Source organism: Bos mutus, chromosome 11 (assembly GCF_027580195.1).
Source record: "Bos mutus isolate GX-2022 chromosome 11, NWIPB_WYAK_1.1, whole genome shotgun sequence".
Lineage (NCBI taxonomy): Eukaryota > Metazoa > Chordata > Mammalia > Artiodactyla > Bovidae > Bos > Bos mutus.
Window position 1 is genome coordinate 1,536,430 of NC_091627.1, and position 26,769 is coordinate 1,563,198.

General features: G+C 57.7%; 1 protein-coding gene across 1 annotated transcript in view; it reads right to left on the minus strand.

Moving 5' to 3' along the window:
- Window positions 1-7,870: 7,870 nt before the first annotated feature.
- COL5A1 (collagen type V alpha 1 chain) overlaps window positions 7,871-26,769 on the minus strand; it is a 148,248-nt gene continuing 129,349 nt past the window's right edge. Inside the window, 4 exon segments of the mRNA XM_070378676.1 lie at window positions 7,871-10,460; window positions 15,887-16,120; window positions 19,614-19,682; window positions 25,998-26,110. Of these exon segments, the coding sequence (XP_070234777.1) occupies window positions 10,314-10,460; window positions 15,887-16,120; window positions 19,614-19,682; window positions 25,998-26,110 (563 nt within the window). The 3' untranslated portion in view covers window positions 7,871-10,313.

The following is a 26,769-nucleotide window of genomic DNA, read 5'->3' on the forward strand; positions in this document are numbered from 1 at the left end:
AAGTGGCCGGCCGTGGGGGTGTGGGCTGCTGCCGGGATGTAAGCTTTCAAGAGCAGGAGATGCCAGACTCCATCCATTGTGGGCCGGGCTCAGGGGAGAGGCGGCCTCCCTGGCAATGTGCAGACAGAACAGGAGGGAGAGACCTGCTGAGCTGGGGCCAGAAGGAGGCCCTTTGGCACCGGAAGGGGGGCGCTTGGCACCCGCGCTGTGTGGGCGGGGGTTGCTCTCAGGCTGGGCTGAACTTTTCACCGGGCACAGACGGGGCAAGAGGCTGGTGCTCACAGTGTTAACATTTTAGCGTAAAGAATCTGGCCTTGGGCTTTCCTGGTGGCTCAGTGGCTAAGAATCTGCAGCTAACGTAGGGGACACCAGGTCGATCCTTGGTCCAGGAAGATCCCACCTGCCATGGAGCAGCTGAGGCACAACTGCTGAGCCTGCCAGAGACAATGGCTGAAGCCTGCGCACCCAGAGCCCGCGCCCCGTAACCAGAGAGGCCGCCAGAGGCCGCCGCACGGGAGCCTGCACACCCAGAGCCTGCGCTCCATAACCAGAGAGGCGGCCGCACGGGGAGCCTGCGCACCCAGAGCCTGCGCTCCATAACCAGAGAGGCGGCCGCACGGGGAGCCTGCGCACCCAGAGCCCGCGCCCGTAACCAGGGAGGCGGCCGCACGGGAGCCTGCGCATTGCAACTAGAGGGGAGTCCCCGCTGCTGCAACTAGAGAGGAGTCCCCACGACAACGAAGACTCAGCTCAGCCCAAAGTTTACGTAAATAAATAAATCTTTGAAAGAAAGGAATCCACGCGGCATTTGATGTTTGGAGTAGCAGCTTTGTAAAAGTCACTCAGTCGTGTCTGACTCTTTGTGACCCCAGGGACTATACAGTCCATGGAGTTCTCCAGGCCAGAATACTGGAGTGGGTAGCCTTTCCCTTCTCCAGGGATCTTCCCAACCCAGAGACTGAACCCAGGTCTCCTGCATTGCGGCAGATTCTTCACCAACTCAGCTATGAGGGCAGCCATTCAGGGAAGTACCAGCTTTAGTTAAGAGAATCTGGCCTGTTAAAATAACAACCTGATAATTCAGCTGAAAACGTGACCTTGAGTAACAGAACGAGTTAGTGATTTTATGGGGAAATATTGCTGTTTGGTTTATTGTTTATAGTTGAGAGTTAAGAGGCCTCTAAATTCATCACATTGGTATGTGTCCATTAGTAGATCCCTAAAAATTAGCTTCTACTCAGAAGGTTTCGTTAAAGGCAGACAACTGAAACGCGAGAGCACAGATGTGAATTGGTTCATTTTGAAAATGCAATTAAAACGTTGAAAGCTGTTAACTGAGTCAGTCAGTGGAACAGGAATCACTCACAGGTCCCGTAAAGGAAGAAATTCCAATGTGCCTTTTTACATATAGAATGAGGTTGATACATTCAACTTAAAAGCTGAAGGAATTGCTGGACTTTAAAATGTATAATTTTAGTAAATTGAACAAATTGCATTTGAATTAATTTAAAAAGACAGTTGCACACGGAGTAATCTTCTCTGTGCCAGAAAGGGAACAAGAGTCAGCCACGATGCATCAGAGGAGAGAGACCCACACGGCGAGGAACAGGCCTGGCTCCGCTGGGGTGCCTTGGACAGCATCTCTCGGAAGGGATGGAAAATGGAGATGCAGAGAAGGAAAGACACTGCCTGGGGCACACAGCCTGCCAGTGGGGAGCCAGGACTAGAGCTCTGCTCCGGAGGTCGGTGGGATGCTGGCGCCCCGCCCTCCCTCCCCCTTCCTGACTCTCCCACCCCGCCCTCCGGCTTCCAGTACACATCCCCACCCCTGCAGTGAGGGTTTGCAAACCTGTGCTTGGGCTCTTGCTGCAGGGCACGCTTTCCTGCTCAGCCCTCATCTCTAACGGTCCCCGCACAGAAATTAGACAATCACTAATGGCAACCCACTCCAGTGTTCTTGCCTGGAGAATCCCAGGGACGGGGGAGCCTGGTAGGCTGCTGTCTATGGGGTCGGTCGCACAGAGTCGGACACCACGGAAGCGACTTAGCAGCAGCAGTCCTGCGAGGTTCCCCACAGGAGCTGAAAGGCCGCTCAGGCCACAAGCGAAGGACCAACCCAGGATGACGGTCGAAACGGGAAGTCCTGTCACTGGCCGCCTTGCACGTGGGTGAGTCCTGCTCCCGAATTTCAGAACTCACCGCTGCTGCTCCATAAGCACGCCCTGGGCCAGCACACTGGGATTCCACTTCCTGTTTGACTGGCCTCTCCATCGAGAGGAAGCACTGAGGCCGAAGCTCCAAGCCTTCAACCACCTGATGTGAAGAGCTGACTCACTGGAAAAGACCCTGATGCTGGGAAAGACTGAGGACAGGAGGAGAGGGGACGGCAGAGGATGAGATGGATGGATGGCATCACCGACTCGATGGACGTGAGTTTGAGCAAGCTCCGGGAGTTGGTGATGGACAGGGAGGCCTGGCGTGCTGCAGTCCATGGGGCCGCAAAGAGTCGGACACGACTGAGCAACAACCATCAGGAGAGAAAGGGGTGTTTAGTGAATACCTGCTGCGCACCAGGGGCTGGTCTGGCCCCATGACGCAGAGGGAAGCAGAGACGGTCCCTGCACACTGGGAGCGTGCGCTGTCAGGGGAGACTGAAAAATTAAGTAGACAAACAACTACACAATACTAACACAGGGTGAGCTCTGATACAACGTGAAAGCCGCGTGCGCCACCAAGGAGACATGAGCTGAAGAACTTCCTTCTGTGTTCCTGGTTACAGGCTCTGCTTGGCAACAAATAAGCCTTCTTCAGTTTTTCACATTCTTTTTGCATCGTAGGTTATTATAAGATACTGATACAGTTCCCTATGATTTTCAGTAGCGCCTTGCTGTTCATCTGTCTTATACATAATAGCCTGTATCTGCTAATCCCCAGCTCCTGCTCTATCCCCCCACTTCCCCTTTGGGAACCATAAATTTGTTGTCTGTATCTGTGAGTCTGTTTCTTTTTGTAAACAGGTTCATTTGTATCATTTTTTAGATTTCACCTATACTGCTACTGCTGAGTCGCTTCAGTCGTGTCCGACTCTGTGCGACCCCATAGACGGCAGCCCACCAGGCTCCGCCGTCCCTGGGATTCTCCAGGCTGGAGTGAGTTGCCATTTCCTTCTCCAATAAAGGGATATCAAATTTGTCTTTTTCTGGCCTACTTATCTAAGTGATAATCTCGAGGTCTATCCACGTTGCAGCAAATGGCAGTTTTCATTCTTCTTCATGGCTGAGTGGTATTCCATTGATACATGTACCACATCCTCTCCATCCATTCGCCTGTCGATGGACATCTAAGCCCCTGCTCTGTCCTGGCTGCTGTAAACAGTGCTGCCGTGAGCCCTGGGCCGCGTGCGTCCTTGTGGGTCACGGCTCTCTCCAGATATATGCCCAGGAGTGGAATTGCCGGATCCTACGGTGGCTCTGTTTCCAGCTTCTTAAGGAGCGTTCATACTGTTCTCCATAGTGGCTGCGCAGATGTGCCTTCCCACCCGTGTGTAGGAGGCTCCCTTTTCTCCACACCCTCTCCAGCATTTACTGTTTGTAGATTTTCAAATGATGGCCATTCTGACCGGTGTGAGGGGATACCTCACTGTAGTTTTGACTTTTCTGGTAATTAGCAACAATGAACACTGGTTTTTAAACGTGCCTATTGGTCATCTGTATGTCTTCTCTGTATGTCTTCTTTATCCAATGAATATTTTATTTCATATATAGCCATCTTTATTTCTAACATTTACAGTTTGTTCATACTTTAGTTTTCTTCTCTCTCTTGAAACGTCCCATTTCTTTACTCATTATACGCACCTTTTCTCATGTATTATTTAACCCATGTATCCTGCTCATTTCGAAGTCCTTGCCTGTAACCTTGGAGGCTCCTGCTCATGTGTTCCTACCTAGTTCCCCACTTGACTATGGGTCGTGCTTTCCTTTCTCACGTGTTGAGTGAGTCTTGATTCTGAACCAGACGGACACTGAGTCCCAGAGTCTGCATTCTGAGCTCCCTCAGAAGCAAACTGAGCTTGGTACTGGTAGGCAGGTGAGTGGGATCACCTGAGCCTGGGGATCTTGGCTCTAGGCCTGTTATGGTGGCTCTATTTTGCCCTCAATCCCAGGACAAGCTTCGGGCCTGGGGTGCTGTCCTTTTACTTAAGGGTTGAGCTCCCTGGGGGAAGCCTGAGGTGTTTATCAAATCCATCCAAAATAATGGGAGTCGAACTCAAACTGCCTCCGACCCCAGGCAGTGCTGACGCCTCCACTCAGCTGTGTGGGCTCCCAGCTGGCCCCCCGCCCAGCAGCGTGTCTTGACCATCTCCCCCCACGCACGTTCAGATCAACCATCGGCAGGGACAGGAGAGGGTTCGCAGCAGTCCCGGGGGCTTTCACAACGTGGCTTCCTGTGTTCAGGAGGTTCCACCCCCTGCCCAGCTGGTAGCCTAGACTTTTACCCAAGTCCCCAGCCCAGTGAGACAGCCTCTGCTTGAGAGACGCTACTCTGCACCCCGTGGACCAGAGGGCCCGCAGGAGGAGGCCAGGGTGACTGTCCACCTTAGCCCACGTCCAGTTCCCATCTGCTTTTTTGTCCCTCTCCATTGTCTTCCAATAACTGTATCTTCACAGACAACTCTAGACTTTACTGGCAGGAGGGTGGGTACAGTGAAAGCCGTCTGCCAACAATCAGACCCAAGATGCCTGGAGGGTAAGTTGTTTTAAGCTCTTCGTCCCTCAGTGACTCTCAGGAAAGGTGACATTTGAGCAGGGAGCTGAGAGGCATGGGCGGGATACGTGGTGTTCCAGGTGGGAGTCTTACGGCAAGAGGATGAGACCCTGGTGGATTTGAGCAAAAGCCAGGAGGCCGGGTGCCTGAGAAAGTAATTGCTGGTAGGAGACGAGCAGGAAGGCCGACATCAGCCCTGCAGCGCCGGGATGTCGGCGCCCGGCACCCCCTCCTTGACTAACGCTCTTTCTTCCGCTGAACAAAGCACCTTCTCCTGGTCTCTGCCTGGCAGGTCTCCTTCCATACCACAGCGTCGGGTCCACGTCTCTCGAACTCAGCCCCGATCTCATCAGTCTCCTACTCCCCAAACCCTTCCCTGAATGCCTGATCCTGGCTCCAACACAGACTGTCCACCCTGCAGAGCGCTCAGAGCCGCCATCACCTCTGAGCCAGGCCCTCATCCTCATTGTCTTTGTTATTCATCTGGCCAACGCGGGGATGCTCTCATCGCCGCATGTGGTGGGCGCGTCACTGCTCACAGTGGCCGTGAGCTGGGCGCCTGCAGACCTCTGCTCATCGGGGCATCTCATTCTCTTCCGCCTGAGCCCCCGTCACGTCCTCTCAGAGGGAACGTGAAACTCAGACATCCCCCATCTGTGGTCATCCCACTGGGGCTGCAGGCGGGAGAGGAAGACCCCTCCTCCCTTGACAAGTGGTCGAAGAGGTGAAACCGACATGACACCACCCTCGTCACCTCCACCCACCAGAGGGGCCCTGCACATGTTCCTGCCTCCTCAGGCTCTGTCTTTCTGCACCAAATGCCACTCGGACTCAAGGTGTCAAGCTGATTTCTGCCAAAGGACCGCTAATAAGAAGAAACACCTCTGAAGGCTTAAAGACTTGAATTTTAAAGAGATGCATTTTATACAGAAGGACCACACTTCTCTACTGGGGAATTTTAGCATCAGAGGAGTTGGGGGTGGAGGGGGTCTGGGTATATGCTTCAGCCTTTGTAAAATCCAGTAAAACCCAGTATGCAGCAGGCACCTGCCTCTCCGGTAGCCAGGCTGTGTGGGGGATGAGACTATGTAAGCTACCAGCGCTAATCCCTGTGTGTTCCAAGTAGCAGCAGGACGCCTGGGGATTTTCAGAACTGCAGGTCTTCGGCAGCCTCCAGAGCTGCTCAATCACGTGCAGGAGGGAGGGACAGGAACCTGCTTTAACAAACCTTCCAGCTGACCCAGGAGCAGGCTTCGGCCAGCACTGTCCAGGGACGTCCAGGCCCTGACCCCTGACTGCACGGGCTTTCCTGGGCAAGGAAGCTCGGCACCCCACCCCCTCCTGTGACAACCCTTTCTTCCTTGACCCCAGAGCCCATCGTGTCCACAGATCTCACCTCTCCCGGGACAGGAGCAAAGTCCCGGTGAGCTGCCTCTACTCAGGTCTTCAAAAGAGCCAGTCCAGGTGTCGGCAGCTGCAGTGGGGGGCTGGCACTGAGGGGAGCGGTGCGTGAGCGAGTCCAGCTTCCCTGCTCTCATCCTTGAGGACGCACAATACTCGTCGGGCTCCAGGCCCCGGCCACACCAGCACCTGTGGGCTCTCGTCCTCCGACCCAGCCTGCAGCAGGTGCTTCCGTGAGTCAGGTCTCCGGAGGAGGGAAGAGGCGGAGACAAGCAGGGGGCCCTGCAGGGCCTCGCCCCAGAAGGGTCTCACTCGGGACGCTACCGGCTTTTAAAATATTTCACGTAATTGATTACTTTTTGGCTGTGTTCTGCCTTTGATGCTGCGCACAGGCCCTAGTTCCGGTGAGCCAGGGCCTCTCCTGTTGCAGACGACGGCTCTAGGGTGCCTGGACTTCAGTAGTGGCAGAGCGTGGGTTCAGTGGCTCCGTGGCATAGGGGGTCTTCCCGGATCAGGGATTGAACCTGTGTCTCCTGCGTTGGCAGGTGGATTCTTTGCCACCGAGCCGCCAGGGAAGCCCTCTCAGTTTCATCTTTAACCGCGGACGCTAAGAAATGGTTGCCTTTTCGCGCCCTGGAAACCTCAAATCTGCAGACTCTGTTTCCTTTCACGCCAAATGCGGCTGAGAGCAAGCTCCCCGAGTCACTGCCGTGGTTCCGACCTTTTTCCAAGTCACATGCTCGTGAGCAGCCTGCAAGCTCTCACAGGTCACAGAGAGCAATCTGACCACACATTCTGCCCCGGAGTATGGGGCGCCTTCCACCCTCCGACGGCAGTTCCTGACTTCTCTGACCTGCTACCTCACACTGGCGGAAAGGAGGTGCCCACTTCCGGGCTCACGTTCCCCTCTGCCCCGGGATCGTCCAGGCTGGTGGATCTCAAACCCAAGCAAGCACCAGGACTCCCCTACCGACCTGGTCAAAACACAGATGATGGGGCCTCCCCCAAGTCATTCGGTTCAGCAGGTGTGTGCGGGGCCCGGGAATCTGCATTCCTAACAAGGGGCTGATGCTTTTGCCGACGGCCCACAGACCCAGTGGCTTTGACAGTAACCACACTCCCCGACATCCACGGCTGAGACCAACAGCTGCACGTTTCTTGCTCACGCTGCAAGCTCCTGGCGGTCTGGCTGGGGACTCCCTCCGGGAACATGCTCGCTGGAGACACAGTCACTCCAGGAACACGGCTGCCGAGATGTAAGAGGGAACCACCAAGACTGCAGGAGCCACTCGCCACTTCCTCTCAGCGTCATCGGCTGTCACGAGCCAGGGGGCCAGGCAGTAGCGTCCTTCTCTGTTTAGCTGGACAGCAGAAGCGCGAGCCTGGGGACCTGGCACCCCTGCAGGGCAGCCAAGGCCTGAAGGACCAAGGATTGTGGAAACTCCCCTACGAGGCGGGAGGGCTGAGGTCTGGCCACAGCCCAAGGAAGGGCTCTCAGGGCACAGCTCTGTCTTCACAATGCCCCCTGCCACTTCTTCTGAGAAAGAGCTCCCTTGGCAGATGGTCCGGCCCATGCCTTCCTTCCACTTTCTGTGACCACGGCCAGGGTGTTGAGAGTTTCCACTGTCCTGAGACTGGGGTCACACAGCGATTTAACGCAGGGGAAGGCCCTGGTCACACTTAAGAAGACAGCCGATCACATCTGTTTACGCTGGAAACAGTCATCTTGATTTATTGAAAAACTATTACAATTATTCCTCTGTTACACAGGTTTAAAATATTTTAAAATACTCTTTCCTGGGCATTACAGTGGAAACGTATGAACACGTCTATTGGGTTTTCGGGAAATGTACAATATGTCGCTTGACATTCTATTTGAAAGGGCCTGATGTCCTAGAATATTTACCATAGGTTTTCTTTTGACCATTTTCCTTTTCTCTTCAATCAACATCTGTCCAATTATATAGATGAGGGGAAAAAAATAAAATTGCACCAAAAGAATTTCTGCAAATATAAGAAGTAATTTTATTGCAATATATCATAGCTAAGTGGTCTGGGGAGAATGGGACACGTTTTGACTCAGTACAAATTACAACAGCTTTGAAGGGACCAATGGAGAAGAGATTGACAGAATGAGAGGAGAACTTGGTGGGATGAGAAATCGAAATGGAATCACATGACCTAGACAACACCCACAGGGCGCCCCGTGGCAACGATCCGATATGGCTTTTCTATCGAAGAGATGAAGGACAGGGTCATTGGCAGACGCTGGCATCCTGGGTTCGGAAGAATCTCAAAGCCAGACTTTTCTTTGGCAAGAGCAAGACTCAATTTCCAGGGGATTCGGGAAATCCTCGTGGTGGTGGTGGGGGGCGACTCCTGGGTTGCTCTGCTGTGGTTTCCTAAGCTGGAACCGCGGTCCGATGGGGCAGGGTGGGCGGAGAACAGCACCAGGGCCGGGACCCACAACTCCTCCTGAGGGGGCTGCACAGGGCCCCAGGGCCCGTCTCGCTTCTCCCATCCTGGCAGGAAAGGGCATTGCACAAGGGCAGCTTTTCACAGTAAAGGAATCACCTTTCCTGCCAGCCCAGCAAGTCCTCGCCCTCGCGCGGTGAGGAGGACCGGTACTGGATGGAGCCTGGCTGGCCCGAGCGCCCGAGCACCCGAGACCCACGCCCAGCACATTCGCAGACGGAAATCCAAATTGCTTTCGTGGGGATGAGGCACAGCTGGCGGCCCCGGCGGGACTCACAGAGTTCATTGCACATTTGTCTGTCTGCCGAGGCCACACGGAGGGCAGCCCCGCTGAAGGCCACGTGCTGCCTCAATTCAGTTCTTGCAAAAAAAAAAAAAAAACAAAAACAATGCAGAAATTAGCACCACAAACATTCGGCAACTGAATACAATCTGCCATCGTTACACTGTGGGAGGCGTCCGCATATTGTGTGTGTGTGTCTTCGGATCACAGACGCACAGCCTAAGAGTGGTACCCCGCCTGGAGCGGCATCGCTGCTGTCTGGGAGGAGGGCAGGGCCACGGGAGGGCAGGTGGCAAAAATCTAGATGGTGGCGGTGAGAGCCAGGAGGGAGAGAGATGGGGATGGGGAATGAGGCCCAGCAGGCAGCCCCAGGGCCACCTTAAGGAGATCTTAACACGTAGCACCACAAGAGGAGTGTAAACATAAGCACCAATTTTCACTGAATTATCATCGACAGAAAATGCGGTTTCCCTGCCCTGGACATTCTCCCATCAGGCTCTGCAGGAAGAAACATGGAAAAAGGAAGCAATTAAAATTAATTTAAGCCTGCGTTTTCATCTAAGTGCATGTGGAGAAGACAGAGTGTAAAATCCTTTTTCCTTTTTCTCCCCGTTTAAAAAAAAAATCCAGAGCTAATCAAAGGCCTATCTGAAAGGGGCACGGCCACCTGCTTTGTGAATGGTACGGTGAACGCTCTCTGCCTTTGGCAAGTTCCCAATTCATCACACGTCCTGGAGAGGGCGGGGGTGTGGACTGCCTCCCGGCACACACGCCCCGGCCGTTTTTCCAACTCTCCCAGTGGGACTGCAGCGGGGTTCACAGGCATGATTGAAAGTCAGGGACACTGAACATGCATGACAATACAATACAAATATTTACTTAAAACTCACAGAAACAGAAGCACCTTTAATCCATCGCAAAGGCACACACAGGATGGCATTTGGCCTGTGAATGGATCTTGTTAAAAACGGAGGCTCTGGAGGGTGGGGTGACCTTTACAAGGCTGGCCTCGGAACAAGGTTTGAAGGTCAGGGGACAATACGCATCTTCAAGTTGAATTTTTTTTTTTTTTTTTTAAAAAGGCTTGATCTCCAAATACGGCAGCCCTACCCTTCTCCGTGAAGACCATCCACGGGCTCGGTGGGGGGGCCCCGCTCCCTTCCCAGGGAGTGCGGCGTGGCCGGGACAGGGCTGCCGGAAGCAGGCGGCTGCTGGGCGTCTAGGTCATGTGATTCGGCTCCGGGGTGGGGGCGCGGACGCGGCTCTTTCCCTTTGCTCTCGTGCGGGGCAGCCCGGCGCCGTGGGAAGGGCAAGGGGCCCTCACTGTCCGGACGCCCGCAGGCGGCGCGCTGAGGTCACAAGGTTGCTCTTGGGGCCGGGCTCGCGGCTCCTAGCCCAGGAAGCAAGCCGGCCCCACTTCAAATCCAAATTTCTGTGACGCTTCACCGAAGTCGTTGAACATGATGTCGACGATGGGCACCTGCTCCACCTTGGGCGTGTCGATCTCCAGAACCGTCTTCTGATACCCTTTCTTCGTCTGCGGGGCGTGGGGCGGAGGGGAGAGGGATGGGTCAGCAAGGGGGTTCCACGTCCGCCACACCCTCCTGAGCTCCAAAACCCACCCCCAGCAGGATGACCGCTGTGGGAGTAGGCAGCTCAAGCCAGGACATCCATCCAGCCCCAACACTTGGGAGCAGGACGCAGTGTAGGGAGGCCATGCTGAGGGTCCCCAGCCCGTCGGGACCCACGCTTCCATCCCCACCAGCTGGGAGCACCCCCCATTGAGCCGCAGGGATCTGCCCCAGGGCAGTCCAGCCAGGATGAGTCAGCCCTCCCCAGCTCCAACCACTGCCTCACTCCCGTGAGCATCTGAGTTCCCGCCCAGCACCACCCTGGTGGACGTGAGCCCCACCTTCCGAGTGGGAGAGTGAACCCCCAGGGGTACAGAACTGCCCCAGGAGGGTTGGCTCCCCTCCCCCACCGGCCATGTCCCCCAGAATACATGGGAGCCTCCCACACCCAACCCTGAGCACCAGGACACCCGTCAGGGATGCACTGGCCCCGCCCCCGGCAGCTCCCCCAAGATGAGGGTCTGGGATCATCGCAGACGCCGCCTGCCGGCCTGTTCTGGACCAGTGGTCTTCTCTGCCTCGCCTGAGACCAGGTGTGGCCTCGATGGATCCGGTCCCAGGGAGGCTGTCCCTCCACCACCCAATCCCCCACAACGCGTGACTAGTCCAGGGAGAAGGCAGCACCTCCTGGGGCCTTGACCCCCTCCAGCAGGATGGCGTGGCCACGACCCTCTCAGGGAGGCCATAACCATCACCTGGGTGACCACAAAAAGCCCCCGGAGCCCCATGTGGCCCTGGCAAGGTGGTCAGTGAGTCCAGCTGCTAGGAGGTGGCCTCCACTGTCTGGGTGGCAGGCTTCAGTATGGCCCTGGTCCCTGATTTCCCGGTGGATCGCTCCTCGGGGGAAACCTGCCTGGTGAGGACAGCCTCAGGAGGGAGCTTCACATGTCAGTCGCTCAGCAACCTCAGGCACCTTCAGGGACTGACTGTGTGCGGCCCCAGACCCGATGGGGAAGCCTTACCCCCTGGGTGACTGTGTTGGGAGGTCATTAGGTCACTGGGATGGGGCCTCATGAATGGGATTCGTGCCCTTTTAAGAAGCAGCTGGAATGCTAGCTCTTAACCCTGTGTGAGAACAAGGGGAGATGGGGCGGCCATCTGCAGCCCAGGGGAGGGCCCCTACCAGCCCGGACATGAGCCTCCAGCACCGCAAGGATGACTGTGTGCTGTTGACAAGCCCCTGGTCAGCAGTGAACTGACCAGCAGCTCAAATAGACCAGGACAGATGCCGGGCCAGAGCCAGCCCGCTAAGCTACCCCACATTCGTCAACCTCCGAAACCAAATCGGGTGACTAAAATCCGCTGTTTTAGGTGCTAAATCTGGAGGGTAACTTGTTACTAGCAATGGATGACTACCGTACTTGCTGCAGCTCATTTTCCTCCACTGGAGGACGGGTAGCTGTGCTCCAAGGACGTGGAGAGGATGGGCAGAGCCTCATGAAACAGAGTTCCCGGCCCAGCCTCCATGAAGGTGCGTTTGGACTGAGCCTGGGAGCGACCTGCTCTGAGTTTCCTTCAGAATCTCCACAACCTGCAGACTCGCCTCCCCTTGGCCCTGCCTTCACAGGAAGGGAGCACCCTCAGCGGGCCAGGCTGGGACTGCTTGAACGCCAGGATCAACACTTCAGAGTCAAGCTGCGTCCTCCTGTGAGCTTGTTAGTACCGCTGGCTTCAGCCCGTCCCGGGGACAGAATTCAGGAGGCCGAGAGCGGGATAGAGAGCGGGATGCGGCATCTGCGTGGTTTAGGTGTATCTCGGGCAACTCTGACAGGCGTGGGTCACGGTCATCGTCTGAGTAACACTATGTGAAGGACCTGTCCAGCGGCCAGGAGCTCAAGGGCACAGATGCCGTGGGCTCCCAGCAAACCGGCCGCGGCCTGGCCTGGGGGGAATACCAGCCCTCCACTGCCAGGGAAGGGGCTAAAGACCACTGCAGCCCTGTGGGTGCTGGGAGGGACTGGCGGGCAGCGGGGTTGGACTCAGGGCCCCCAGGGGGGATGCCGCCCTCGCCTCTTCACCCTCCCTTGGCTGGTCCAGCGAGGATGGTTCAGAGTCCACCCATCCCTCTACCCCAGCTCTGGCCCTGGTCCGACCACCACCCAGCAGGGGCTCGAGTGGATGGCTGCCCTGGGCCTCTGCTGTCACGGGGAGCCGGGCAGCCCGGCTTGCCTCTCCTCCACAAAGAGGCCTTGGCGGTGCCAGTGCCCGCCTCCTCCTCCCACCAGGGATGGCAGCGTGTGCCGAGCTGGCAGATGCTTCCTCCCGGATGGATGGGGCCCCAGGGCTGCAGTTATCAGAGCGCTCAGAGGGGCCTCCGTGAGCACTGGGCTCCATCACCCGTCACTCCTGAGGCATAAATAACCATCACGGGCTGGCAAAGGCCCCCCGGGGTGTGCGGAGCTGCATAGACCGCGGGATTTATGTGGCGGAGCTCCTGGGGCCTCCTGCCCAGTGATTCGAGCCTCTGCACTCAGTGGCCCCCCCACCAGGCTGCGCAGCTGCACCACACCGGAGTCCAAATCCCAGTGTCTTCGGTCCTCACTACAGTGTGGACCAAGCGGGCCTCCAGGGATGCAGGTCTCTCTGCCCCCAGCCTGCGTTCCTCGAGCCTCCGCCACGAGTGCCTGTGAGGGGTGTGACCTTTCAAGTCGTGGCTGCACTTCCGGCGGGTGGTGGCGTGGCGCGGGGTCAGCAGAGCACGGCCGCTGCAGGCCGTCCTCCAGAAGCGCCTGGCGCCCCAGCTCCGTGCTCCACCCGGCCCGGGCCTCCCCACGTCCCCTCTCCTGCCTGCCCGCTGAGCCCGTTTTCCCCATCAGCTGGGTTACTCTCTTTAGACACGACCTCTCCACCTTCTCAAAGACAGACTCTTTCCAGGAGTAAAAACATCAAGGGCCGAATGCAAATATTTCCATGATGCCAAGTCTTGCTTCTGTGCCTGAGGTGCCCGGAGGACCGGCATGGAGCACGGCAATGATCGCCAGGGTTCCTGGAGTCAAAGCAGCCGACTGCATCTGTGTTTCTCTCAAGGAGCAGCTCAGGGCCTGGATCTCACGTGGGCCTCGGGGTCGGGGTGCCTGGGCGGCAGGGCTGGCTTCGGCGGGCGGAGATGAGGAGCTCCTTCTGACCTTCTCTGTGACTCGGAACCTGTGACTGTCCATCCTGAAGCATGGTGGCCCCCTGCCGGGCACTCTTGTCCCCAGAGGGGCGCGTGGCAATGCCACCTGCCCCTTCACCCCAGACACATTTTCCCAGCATCCTTTCAGGGAACGGCCCCTCTTCTGGAAAACCAGTCTCCGCCCTTTACCAGGTGACGCGTATGGGCCAACCAGAGTGCTTCCCTTTCTGCCAGGGGAGCCGGGGAGCTCAGCCCCACTGCAGGCTCTGCCCCAGGGCTGACCCTCCTCCCCAAGTCCTCATTTCTCCTCCTCCTCCACCTGACTGCCTCACGCTCGGCAGCCCGAGCTGCCCCAAAATAGGAAGGGCGATGATTCTGGGCTCACGGCGGCTGAGCGTGGCTCAGCGCTCCTCCGGCACATTCCTCCCGGAGCAGCCCTGTGAAACAGTGCTGTTCTTGTCTTCCTTTGTAGGAGGCAGACACCAGACAGGATTTTAGTTGGTGCCTCATGACCTCTGGAAGCAGCCTGGGGTTTGCGTCAGGAACGTGAGCAGATGCTAGACGACCAGGGCTTCCGGAGCTTTGGGTCCTTTTTCCCGGGGTATCCTGCATCCCTTGACCTCAGGGAGGCTCCCGCTCTGCACAGGCCACGGTGAGGTCCAAAGGACCGACCCACACCAAGGCCAGGGGCCAGGGCATCTGGGTGGGGGCGGCTGCCCCGCAGGGCACCCTGGCCCCATGCCTGCCCTGCACACACTCACCTCTAATCCCCAACGAACCCTGGGGGTTGTAACTAGATCCTTTTTTGGGAAGAAGGACTGGAGCTCCCACAGCCGAATGGCCCAGGCCAGTCCCAGCAGAGCAGCCAGGGGAGGAGGCAAGATGTGAGCCTGGTTCCACCTGAGTCCTGCTCTTAGCAATGGGTCAGCACCTGCCTTCCTGCTGGCCCGCTGGGCTCATCCCAGACACCCCAGGCTGGCCAGGTGGCCAGTCTACCTTGACGGACCTTAGGGAGAACCCTCAGATCCCACATGCCCCGACAGCATGGGACGCGAATGCAAAGGCAGGAGCAATGGCTGCTCGCAAGCAGGCAGAGGCAGCTTTGTGCCCGGGATGCCTGCCCCCAGCTGGGGACGCTTGTGACCAGCTCTGACACATGCCCTGGCCGCTCTGTTCAACAAGAGGGTTGGAGCCAAGTGTAAAAACCTCCAGAACCAAGAAGAACCAGAACGGATGCAGATGGTTTACTCCATGTGGAAATCCATGGGAAGGGCCCCAACTGGGACTGGGTCCTAGGATGGAGGGAAGGGCTTCCTGACCATAAGATGGGAGGCTGGAGCCTTCCAGAGGAGGGTGTCCACAGAGGCCGGCACCATGCAGCGGGCCCTGGACACCCAGCAGGGCAGAGCCTACACTAGCCAAGTCCCCCGAGGGAGCCAGGCCGGGCAGGGACCTCGGGCAGGGTCTCTGGAAGCAGGTCGTGAGAGGTCAGGGGTCAGACGTCAGAGGTGGCAGTATAGACCAGCAGGATGGTGATTTCTGGTGACCCCCCCCGACCTCCAGCCTTGGACAGGCCACACGGGAGGCCCATCTGAGGGTTTTACCAGGACTGGGCCCCGTGCACGGCTGCGCTAAACGTCTCTCAGGATCCCAGGACAGAAGGACCCAGCTCAGTTCTAGGGGCTGACCCTCACTCTGGGGGGCACATGTAGGGGTGCAGGGGGGCAAGCACAGGCCCAAGGAGTGAAGGCAGCCTAGCCCTGGGCGGCCTCTCGGGCCTGAGCAGAGCATCCTTCCTAGAGGGCGGCACGGGGTCCAGGGAGCGGACCCAGTGTGGGCTGGGGATGTCACGAGTGGGCAGTTCCACTGCCTGCTGTCTGCAGACATCTCCCAGGATGGCCATGTTCTCAGGGGCTCAGCCTCAGCTCCGGCCAGTCCCCAAAAGTGGAGGTGTCTCAACTTCCAAATCGGATCAAGAGCCCTTCACGGCATCCCAGGCTTCAGGGACCCGGGCTCGGACTCTCCAACCCCAGCACCTCAGGAAGGTCTGGCTGTGGGCTATGGAATTCCATGTCCACTAGCCATGGCCAGCCCTCACTGCACCCAGTGCCCATCACATGGCAGGTGCCCAGGAAACTCATGTCAAGCAAATGACCGCACCATATGAGATGTGTCCGGCCCTGCCCCGCCCCACCCCGCCTGAGCGCAGACACTCACGGCGCAGCCGTCCACCAGGGCGCGGATGTAGGGGCTGTTGTCATATGACATCTCCTCGTCGTTGGAGCCCAGGAAGCGCATGGCCTTGTCATAGCTGCCCGTGGCGGCGTCCTGCCAGGCCACCGACTGGTAGCAGTTGTAGGTGATGTTCTGGTGGGCGGAGGCGCTGAGCAGCCGCAGGAAGGTCATCTGGACGACGCCCACGGGGTTGCCCTCGGCGTCCACATAGGAGAGCTGCAGGGCGACAGGACGGGGGCTCAGCGGGGTGGGGACACATGGCCACCCAAGGCCCCTCGTCCACATGGGCAGGCTTGGGAGCTTCAGCCCTGAGCTGTCTCCTCTGGAGTGTGGGCCATGCCAAGGGCCCCACCTGGAAAGGAGCCACACACCTGGGCCCCCAGGCCAGCACTCACTGGCTCTCTGGGGGGTTCCCTGGAACACAGTGAACCCCACCTCGTTTCCTTCAAGGACCCAAGTAACCCACCCACTCCTTCTTGCCTGGCTGGTCCCTACTCAGCCTCCGGGGCCTGACTCATATGCTTCCTCTTCCAGGAAGCCTGCCTGGGTTAGATGTCCTCGCCCAGCGTGGCCTGGCTCAGTGTCCGTCTCTCCTAATGGCTGTACAGCCCTCCATACCAGCACTGGACTGCTGTGTTGGGGTCCCTGGGGCCTGGTCTCTGGCCCTCCTTGGACCGAGAGTGCCCTGAGCACAGGAGCTTGGCGTGCACATCCTGTCTCTGTGCCCTGAGGCAGCATAAGGAAGGTGCTCACTAGATGATGCTGACCACTGGTTGGTCGCCATGATGTACAAAGACATGACCGGGGCCGTGAGAACTGGACACAGAAAGGGCAGGAGGCCTTGGAGAGGGACGGGCCGGTTGGGCGTGAGATATGTGGTGCTTGGCCAGCAGACGGGAGAGCCAGCCTGTGAGAGGGTCACGGGCCATATGGCCAAGAGCCAGAGGCCTGGAGGGACTGGGCACTTCTCTGAGCACAGGGGGAAGGCCTCTGCTGACCCCTCCCCGGGCGTGGACCCAGGGGAGAGCACAGCCAGTGTGGAGGCCTAGGGGTCAAGGGGTCAGCCTTGCCCACGTGAGCGGGCAGCCTGAAGTCAGGGCGAGACACCCAGGAGAGAGGGCAGGCTGGTTCCCAAGTGACTCCTTGGCGTCACGGGCTGGGAGCTCAGTGGGCCGGTGCCGGGCGCCCTGAGGGACAGATCAGCTTCTGCACCTTCTCAATAGCGGCTCTGTGAGCTGCTGTGCCCGGCAGGGGTGGGGGTTCCCAAATCCCTGGGATGAGGCAGGTCTCTCCTCCCCTAAAGGCCCTCCTCTCGGACCCAGCAGAGCGAGCTCGGCCCGTCCTGGGTCCCCATCCGACAGGGGTGGGCTAACATCAGGGCCTGACACCCCAGGTCCTCCTGACACACAGCTGCTCCACCGCTGCTCTGGCTCAGACCCCGGCGCCTGGCTCAGCCAGGCAAGCGCACTGGCTGCCCCCAAGCACACAGAGGCAGCTTGGTGCCCGGGATGCCTGCCCCCGGTCGGGGACGCCTGTGACCAGCTCTGACACACGCCCTGGCCATTCTGTTCAATAAGAGGGTTAGAGCCAAGTGTAAATCCTCAGGAACCAAGAAGAGCCAGAAAGGATTACAGACCGTCTACTCTATGTGGAAATCCACAGGAAGGGCCCCAAACAACCCGTGCTGATCACACGAGGGGCACTTGAAGTCACTACTGTCCTTGTATTTAGAGATCTCTGTGTGAGGATGGCTGATGGCGGCGAGCCAGGCCCGGCCTCCTGCTCCTCCCCACCCGGGCGGGGAGAGCGCAGAGCGGCCAGCCAGCTCCCCACGTGGCGCCGGCCACCACCTCCAGCTGGACCTTGAGGAGAGAGAGGGGATACCAACCGCGGTCTGGGCTGTCGGCGTTCCTCCTGGAGGGAAGGTGACTGACTGGAGGCAGGAGGCATGCGCACAGAGGCGGGGGCAGTGCTGCACACAGAAGGACCTGAAGCTCCGGAGCCGGGCAGAGGTGAGGCCCGGGCTCTGCCCACCCCGAGCCCTACGCTGGCATCTCAGAGCCCTGGGTGAGCCCTCCCCTCCTGGGGAAAGGGGCCGTGCAGCGTCCCGTTGGTGACGCCCAGGGCAGCCGGCTGGGAAAAGCGCCTGTTTCTTTGGGGGGGAACCGCGTCTATGCCCTGTGATGCCCACTGTGATGGTCACAGGCAGCTAGAAACGATGCGGCCGGAACGTGGAGGAGACGCGTGGCCATCCCCGGAACCGTCCCTCACCTCCGGCCTTGGTCAACTGTCCGCGAAGCAGGACGTAAGGAGGAGGTGGGCTCGGGCCGGCAGCTGAGAGCGAGTGCTCTGCGCCCTCGTCCATGGAATCAGGCGGTGGGCATGGGGGTGAGGGCCCCTGGCTGGAGAAGCCCACCAACACGGCTGCAGAAGGGGCCTGGCCCCAGCCCCTCCTCCTCCTCAGTCCTGCGCCCACCCACCAGCATCCGCCGGGCTCAAGTGCCCTGGGCACTGCCTTCCCAAGGGGTACCCACTTCAGGTCCTTCTGCATGCCAGAGGCTCTGTCCTGAGGACAGCCCCAAGGCGGCACGGGGAGGAGAGCCAGCAGGAAGGAGGGGGAGAGGGTGCCTGGGTGTCTGCCCAGAGACAGAGGAAGCCCACGACAAGGCAAGGCGAGTGCAAACTTTGTGTCTAGAAAGAGCTTCGGTGACCGGGGCTCGAGGACACGGGGCGTGAGCTGTTAACAGTGAGCACGTAGCACCTCGGGGTCTGGATCAGGGTCCCCAGGGTGGACTGGTGGAAGGCCCTGCTCTGAGTCCCGGGAGAGCGGCCCTGGGCCCCTGGGGAGCCAACTGAGGGCGGAGGGTCAGGTCAGGCCCACACCCTGGACCCGAGAGCTGCTTCTGAGAGACAAGTATGTCCTTCCAGGGCGGCCAGGCAGACCCTGGCGGAGGAGGGGACGCAGGAAGCGAGGGGCTCTGGTGGCACCTGCAGTGTGGCCGCGTCTGGAACCTGGGCCTTGAGCTCATCGGGAAGGGGCACAGAACTCTGTGCTGGGCTCCAGAAATGGGCCCGAGTCAAAGGCCCAGAACATTCTGGAGGGGAAAACGCCCTCCCGGGCGGAAGCAACCACAGCCCCAGGGGATCGGGCGCAACGGGCCCCAGTCTCTCGACCCCTGGAGACCCACGAGGTCCAGTCCTTTGGAGGGACGCCAGCTGCCTGCACCTCCAGATAGACCGCTTAAGACTGGGTCCCCAGAAGTCAGCACGGGGACCAGCACGACTGTGTGGGACACAGCGGAGGAGCCCGCGGCCCCTCGGCCCCGGCCGCAGCAAGGGTGGGCCCGGGACATGAGCCCCGGAGGGGCTGGACGGCCTAACAGGCCGGGGCTCACTCCATCTGAGCTGCCCGCTAGGACTGAGCTAAATACACCCTCCACTCCTGGGGTCTGTGGTCTCGGTTCCTGGCAGACCCAGCCGGGGGCTCTGAAAGCCAGCCTCACGCCCTCCACCTGATCAGACAGCTGTCCAGCTGCCCTCGGCTAGAGTGGACCCCCGTCGGCGCGGCAGGAGGGGCCAGCCTGAGCCTGGCGGTCATGGTGGCGGAGCAGTTTGGCCAAAGGGCGAGAGCAGGTGAGGCGCTGGGGGTCCGTCCCATGCACAGCCGCGCCCGGCCGAGCCGCAAGCAGGCAGCCCCGGGGCCACTTACCAGCGACCCTCGCTTGTACTGACTGTACCAGGTGGAGGGCTGCTCTTTGGGCCAGCGGGCCATTTTACTCTGCAAGATACGAAACGGGCGGGTTTAAACCACACCGCACGCTCGGCAGAGGCCGTCTTACCAGTTTGCCACGCTTGAATTCACTGAACCAGGAACCCGGGTTTTCTTTGGGCCAAGAAGTGATTCTGGCCTAAACATCGAGGGGGGAGGCAGGGGAGGGAGAGAAACAGAGAGAACGAGAGCGTTACTTCTGCCTCCTCGAGAGACACAGGTGCGCCGTCTCCCCGCCGAGCGGAGCAGCTGCGACGGCCGGCCGGCCCTTCCGGCGCCCCCCAGGACAGGCCTGTGACCACTGTGGGGACTGGCCCTGGCGCTTTTCCAGGGTCAGCACCGGCTCCACGGGCAGGATCAGAGTTTGCATCTGATCGCTTCCATGTGTCCAGCACCGAGTACAGAGCCTTGTGCTTGGCGACTGCAGAGACACGCCCCTGGAGCGGATGAATGAACGAAGGGGTGGGCGCACGGCTGCTCCTGCATCTCATCCGGGGGAGGACAGGAAAGACAATAGGGCCAGTTACTGCTGACGCGCTGAGGGCACCCCAAGGGCATCCTCTCATCTGACCCCCCCACCTAGGGGTGATCTAGGAGCGCAGCTTCATCTCCAAGGCCTCTCCCTGGGAACAGAGCGGGCAGGAGACCCTCCCAGGGTCCAGCCAGGGGTGAGGTACACATGCGTTTCCCGCCTGTGACGTGCGCTTTGGTGGCACATGTGGTGTGTGTGCCGAGCGGGCGGTGGTCATCCTCTCCGGGGAGATTGCCTGTGAGTCCAGCCTGTTCCCAGCTGTCCCTCTGGTCCCCTGCCTGTGCCGCGGGTCCTGGGCCCCATCCCCGGCTCTTCTCCTGCACTGGGCTCGCGCAGGGGAGCCCGAGCAGTCGCCCCAGGGGTGGGCCAGCGTGTCCAGCCCGCCTCCCGTCCTGCAGGCTCTGCCCCCAGTTCTGAGTCTCTGCTCTCGGTGCTGCGCTTGGCTAGCATGAGGGCCGCGTCCTCCCAGAGCAGGAGCGGGGCTGCAGGCAGGGGCAGGCCTCACCCAGACCTCTCCCGCTGCCAAGGGGGCCCTGCAGCCCGGGCGACTGGGCACAACGTTTCCACCCGCCCGAGGCTCCCAGCCTGTGGGCCCGTGGAGGTCAGCACACGAGCAGAGGAACAGCAAGGAGCCGCGGGGCTCACTCAGTGCCCCAAGCCCAGCGTCCGCCGGCTCCACCACCGGGAAGGCTCCCGGGGGTTCCCCTGGCTCCCCGGGAGTGAGGCCGTCTGCAGAGGACAGACAGCAACACAGGGAAGTGGAACAGCTTTTTTCCACCTGAATTTTCCCCGGGGCCTCCGTCAGAGGCAGGGCCGGGGGCTGGGTTTCCTCGTGACCCACAGGGATCTTGCTGTCAGGAGTGCGTTTCCCCAGGATTTAAAATCCCAGGTCGGGGGAGAGCGAGCATGAGCCAGGGTCCCTGCTGTGCCTGTCAGCGCAGGGCCTGCTCCTGTGGCCCCCGGGGGCACCGGCGCTCCCCGTGGGGATCGTGAACCTCAGGGACGGGCGCCGCGGCTGCTCCCCTCGAGGGAAGCGGCTCTGGGCGTTGAGGCCGCTGGAAAGTCGAGGACATGGGTGCCCGACTCCTGCCGGGGGTGACCCTGGACCTGCGCAGCTCCAGGAACTGGCCGCCTTCAGTTTGTGGCAGGGACGGGGAGCCGTAGGGGTGTAACATCATGGAGGAGAGTGTCCAGGAGGTGCAGAGGGCACCGTGGCCCAAGACTGCACCATCTTCCCAGCTAGAGCCCTCGCCCTCCTTCCTCAGCTGCCCTGGGCCAAAGAGAGCCCGGCTTCCAATGCATGCTTGAGAGAAGGCGACATATGCCAGAGACACACGCCTGTCCCTGCATGACATCCACACGCCACCCACACGCCACCCACATGCCATCCACATGCCACCCACACGCCATCCACATGCCATCCACATGCCACCCACACGTCATCCACATGCCACCCACACGCCATCCACATGCCACCTACATGTCATCCACACGCCACTCACACGCCATCCACACGTCACTCACGCCATACACGTGCCATCCACACACCACCCACGTGCCACCTACATGCCACCCACACTTCACCCACATCCACATGCCACCCACATCACCCACACGCCATCCACTGCCATCCATCTGTCACCCGTACATCACGCACATGCCACCCACACGCCACCCACATGCCATCCACACGCCACCCATGTGCCATCCACACGCCACCCATGTGCCATCCACACGCCACCCACATGCCACCCACACACCATCCACTGCCATCCATCTGTCACCCGTACATCATGCACATGCCACCCACACGCCACCCACACACCATCCACCCATCACCCACACGCCACCCACACACCACCCACATGCCATCCACATGCCACCCACGTGCCACTCACACACTATCAACACACCACCTACATGCCACCCACATGCCACCCTCGTGCCACCCACACGCCACTCATATGCTATCCACAAGCCACCCACACACCATCCACATGCCACCCACACACCATCCACATGCCACCCACACGCCATCCACACGCCACCCACGTGCCATCCACATGCCACCCATGTGCCATCCACATGCCACCCACACACCATCCACCTGCCACCCACACACCATCCATGTGCCACTCACGCCATCCACATGCCACCCACACTTCACCCACATCACCCACACACCATCCACTGCCATCCACCTGTCACCTACACATCACCCACATGCCACCCACACGTCACCCACACACCATCCACACACACTGGTTTACACCTGTCCACACACACAGACGCCACCACAGACCCGAGGTCTCTAAAAGACCACTGGTGATTCAGGTTGACACCTTACAAAATCTCCATGGATCAGAACCTCACTAAACAGACTATAAAGGAATGCATCACACTCAGGAGCAAATACCCTAGAAGCTGCCACTAAGAACTTCAGCAAATGCCACCTTCTACAAGATGTATTTGGGTTACTTGGCCCTTAAAGTCCTTTCATGGGCTTCAGGCTGGTCTGAGGTCAGGACTACAGGGTCATTTTGGGAAGCATCTGACCAACCAGTGGTGGAAATCCCAGCTAGGGGGTAGTCAGGGGAAGATACCCATGAGCCAGGCACTCCTCAAACCTCCACACACGAGACTGAGCCAAGCCCGTCCCATCCCTAGCAGTTTCTCCTCAAAGGAAACTCAAGTCTATTCTGGAGGAGATCAGTGGAGAAATAACTCAAAAAAGAGTGAAGGGATGCAGGCAAAGCAAAAACAATACCCAGCTGTGGATGTGACTGGTGATGGAAGCAAGGTCCGATGCTGTAAAGAGCAATACTGCGCAGGAACCTGGAATGTCAGGTCCATGAATCAAGGCAAATTGGAAGTGGTCAAACAAGAGATGGCAAGAGTGAATGTCGACATTCTAGGAATCAGTGAACTGAAACGGACTGGAATGGGTGAATTTAACTCAGATGACCATTATATCTACTACTGTGGGCAGGAATCCCTCAGAAGGAATGGAGTAGCCATCATGGTCAACAAAAGAGTCTGAAATGCAGTACTTGGATGCAATCTCAAAAACGACAGAATGATCTCTGTTCGTTTCCAAGGCAAACCATTCAATATCACAGTAATCCATGTCTATGCCCCAACCAGTTATGCTGAAGAAGCTGAAGTTGAATGGTTCTATGAAGACCTACAAGACCTTTTAGAACTAACACCCAAAAAAGATGTCCTTCTCATTATAGGGGACTGGAATGCAAAAGTAGGAAGTCAAGAAACACCTGGAGTAACAGGCAAATTTGGCCTTGGAATACGGAATGAAGTAGGGCAAAGACTAATAGAGTTTTGCCAAGAAAATGCACTGGTCATAACAAACACCCTCTTCCAACAACACAAGAGAAGACTCTATACACGGACATCACCAGATGGTCAACACCAAAATCAGATTTGATTATATTCTTCGCAGCCAAAGATGGAGAAGCTCTATACAGTCAACAAAAACAAGACCAGGAGCTGACTGTGGCTCAGACCATGAACTCCTTATTGCCAAATTCAGACGTAAATTGAAGAAAGTGGGGAAAACCACTAGACAATTCAGGTATGACCTAAATCATATCCCTTATGATTATACAGTGGAAGTGAGAAATAGATTTAAGGGCCTAGATCTGATAGATAGAGTGCCTGACGAGCTATGGAATGAGGTTCGTGACATTGTACAGGAGACAGGGATCAAGACCATCCCCATGGAAAAGAAATGCAAAAAAGCAAAATGGCTGTCTGAGGAGGCCTTACAAATAGCTGTGAAAAGAAGAGAAGCGAAAAGCAAAGGAGAAAAGGAAAGATATAAACATCTGAATGCAGAGTTCCGAAGAACAGCAAGAAGAGATAAGAAAGCCTTCCTCCGCGATCAATGCAAAGAAATAGAGGAAAACAACAGAATGGGAAAGACTAGAGATCTCTTCAAGAAAATCAGAGATACCAAAGGAACATTTCATGCCAAGATGGGCTCGATAAAGGACAGAAATGGTATGGACCTAACAGAAGCAGAAGATGTTAAGAAGAGATGGCAAGAATACACAGAAGAACTGTACAAAAAAGATCTTCATGACCCAGATAATCACGATGGTGTGATCACTGACCTAGAGCCAGACATCCTGGAATGTGAAGTCAAGTGGGCCTTAGAAAGCATCACTACGAACAAAGCTAGTGGAGGTGATGGAATTCCAGTGGAGCTACTTCAAATCCTGAAAGATGATGCTGTGAAAGTGCTGCACTCAATATGCCAGCACATTTGGAAAACTCAGCAGTGGCCACAGGACTGGAAAAGGTCAGTTTTCATTCCAATCCCAAAGAAAGGCAATGCCAAAGAATGCTCAAACTACCACACAATTGCACTCATCTCACACGCTAGTAAAGTAATGCTTAAAATTCTCCAAGCCAGGCTTCAGCAATATGTGAACCGTGAACTTCCAGATGTTCAAGCTGGTTTTAGAAAAGGCAGAGGAACCAGAGATCAAATTGCCAACATCTGCCGGATCATGGAAAAAGCAAGAAAGTTCCAGAAAAACATCTATTTCTGCTTTATTGACTATGCCAAAGCCTTTGACTGTGTGGATCACAATAAACTGTGGAAAATTCTGAAAGAGATGGGAATACCAGACCACCTGACCTGCCTCTTGAGAAATCTGTATGCAGGTCAGGAAGCAACAGTTAGAACTGGACATGGAACGACAGACTGGTTCCAAATAGGAAAAGGAGTATGTCAAGGCTGTATATTGTCACCCTGTTTATTTAACTTATATGCAGAGTACATCATAAGAAATGCTGGACTGGAAGAAACACAAGCTGGAATCAAGATTGCCAGGAGAAATATCAATAACCTCAGATATGCAGATGATACCACCCTTATGGCAGAAAGTGAAGAGGAACTCAAAAGCCTCTTGATGAAGGTGAAAATGGAGAGTGAAAAAGTTGGCTTAAAGCTCAACATTGAGAAAATGAAGATCATGGCATCCGGTCCCATCACTTCATGGGAAATAGATGGGGAAACAGTGTCAGACTTTATTTTTCTGGGCTCCAAAATCACTGCAGATGGTGACTGCAGCCATGAAATGAAAAGATGCTTACTCCTTGGAAGGAAAGTTATGACCAACCTAGATAGCATATTCAAAAGCAGAGATATTACTTTGCCAACAAAGGTTCGTCTAGTCAAGGCTATGGTTTTTCCTGTGGTCATATATGGATGTGAGGGTTGGACTGTGAAGAAGGCTAAGCACCGAAGAATTGATGCTTTTGAACTGTGGTGTTGAAGAAGACTGGTGAGAGTCCCTTGGACTGCAAGGAGATCCAACCAGTCCACCCTAAAGGAGATCAGCCCTGGGATTTCTTTGGAAGGAATGATGCTAAAGCTGAATCTCCAGTACTTTGGCCACCTCATGCGAAGAGTTGACTCATTGGAAAAGACTCTGATGCTGGGAAGGATTGGGGGCAGGAGGAGAAGGGGACGACAGAGGATGAGACGGCTGGATGGCATCACTGAGTCGATGGACGTGAGTCTGAGTGAACTCCGGGAGTTGGTGATGGACAGGGAGGCCTGGCGTGCTGCGATTCATGGGGTTGCAGAGTCAGACACGACTGAGCGACTGATCTGATCTGATCTGGAGGAGAAACCTTAATTTTGGAACTGGTTTTCATTTCCTGGTTTCAGCTTCTGGATTTCATTCCTGAAACTGCACACATTACACAGCGGGGGCCTGGGGCCAGCCCCACCGGGAGAGGAGGTGGTGGGGGCGGGCACTCACCCCCTCGGACTTCTTGTCGGGGAAGACGCACGTTGACCCCCCGGCCGTGAAGTTGCAGTAGACCTTGAAGGAGTCCCGGGAGCAGCCTTGGTTCGGATCCACCCAGTATTCGCCTGGATCACAGGGGCAGGGGCAGGGTCAGGGTCTAGGTCAGGGTTGGGGCCAGGCTGAGGTCAAGGTCCGGGTCGGGGTTGGGGTCAGGGTCGGGGTTAGAGTCAGGGTCGGGGTCAGGGTCAGGGTCAGGGTTAGGGTCGGGGCCAGTGTCAGGGTCTAGGTCAGGGTTGGGGTCAGGGTCGGGTCGGGGTTGGGGTCAGGGTCAGGGTCGGGGTTAGGGTCGGGGTCAGGGTTAGGGTTGGGGTCAGGGTCAGGGTTAGGGTCGGGATCAGGGTCAGGGTCAGGGTTAGGGTCGGGGTCAGGGTTAGGGTCAGGGCTGGGGTCAGGTTGGGGTCAGGGTCTGTTTCGGGGTTGGGGTCAGGGTCAGGGTTGGGATTATGGTTGGGGTAGGGGACAGGGTCAGTGTCGGGGTCGGGGTCAGGGAGGCAGACTGTGAAAGCTGCCCCCTGGATGGTACAGAAGCAGCTGCCACTGGGTGGCCCAGCAGTCACGGGCACGGCTCGGCCTCACGCCACAGCATGGCCCCCTCTGGGTGACCCTAAGGGCCTCCCACTGTCCCTGCTGGGCCCATGGAGCCACAGGGACAGGCTTGTCCCCAGGAGCACAGCTGGAGTGTGAGGCCCACAGGGCCCGGCTCTGGGGGCCCAGGAGGGTGGCT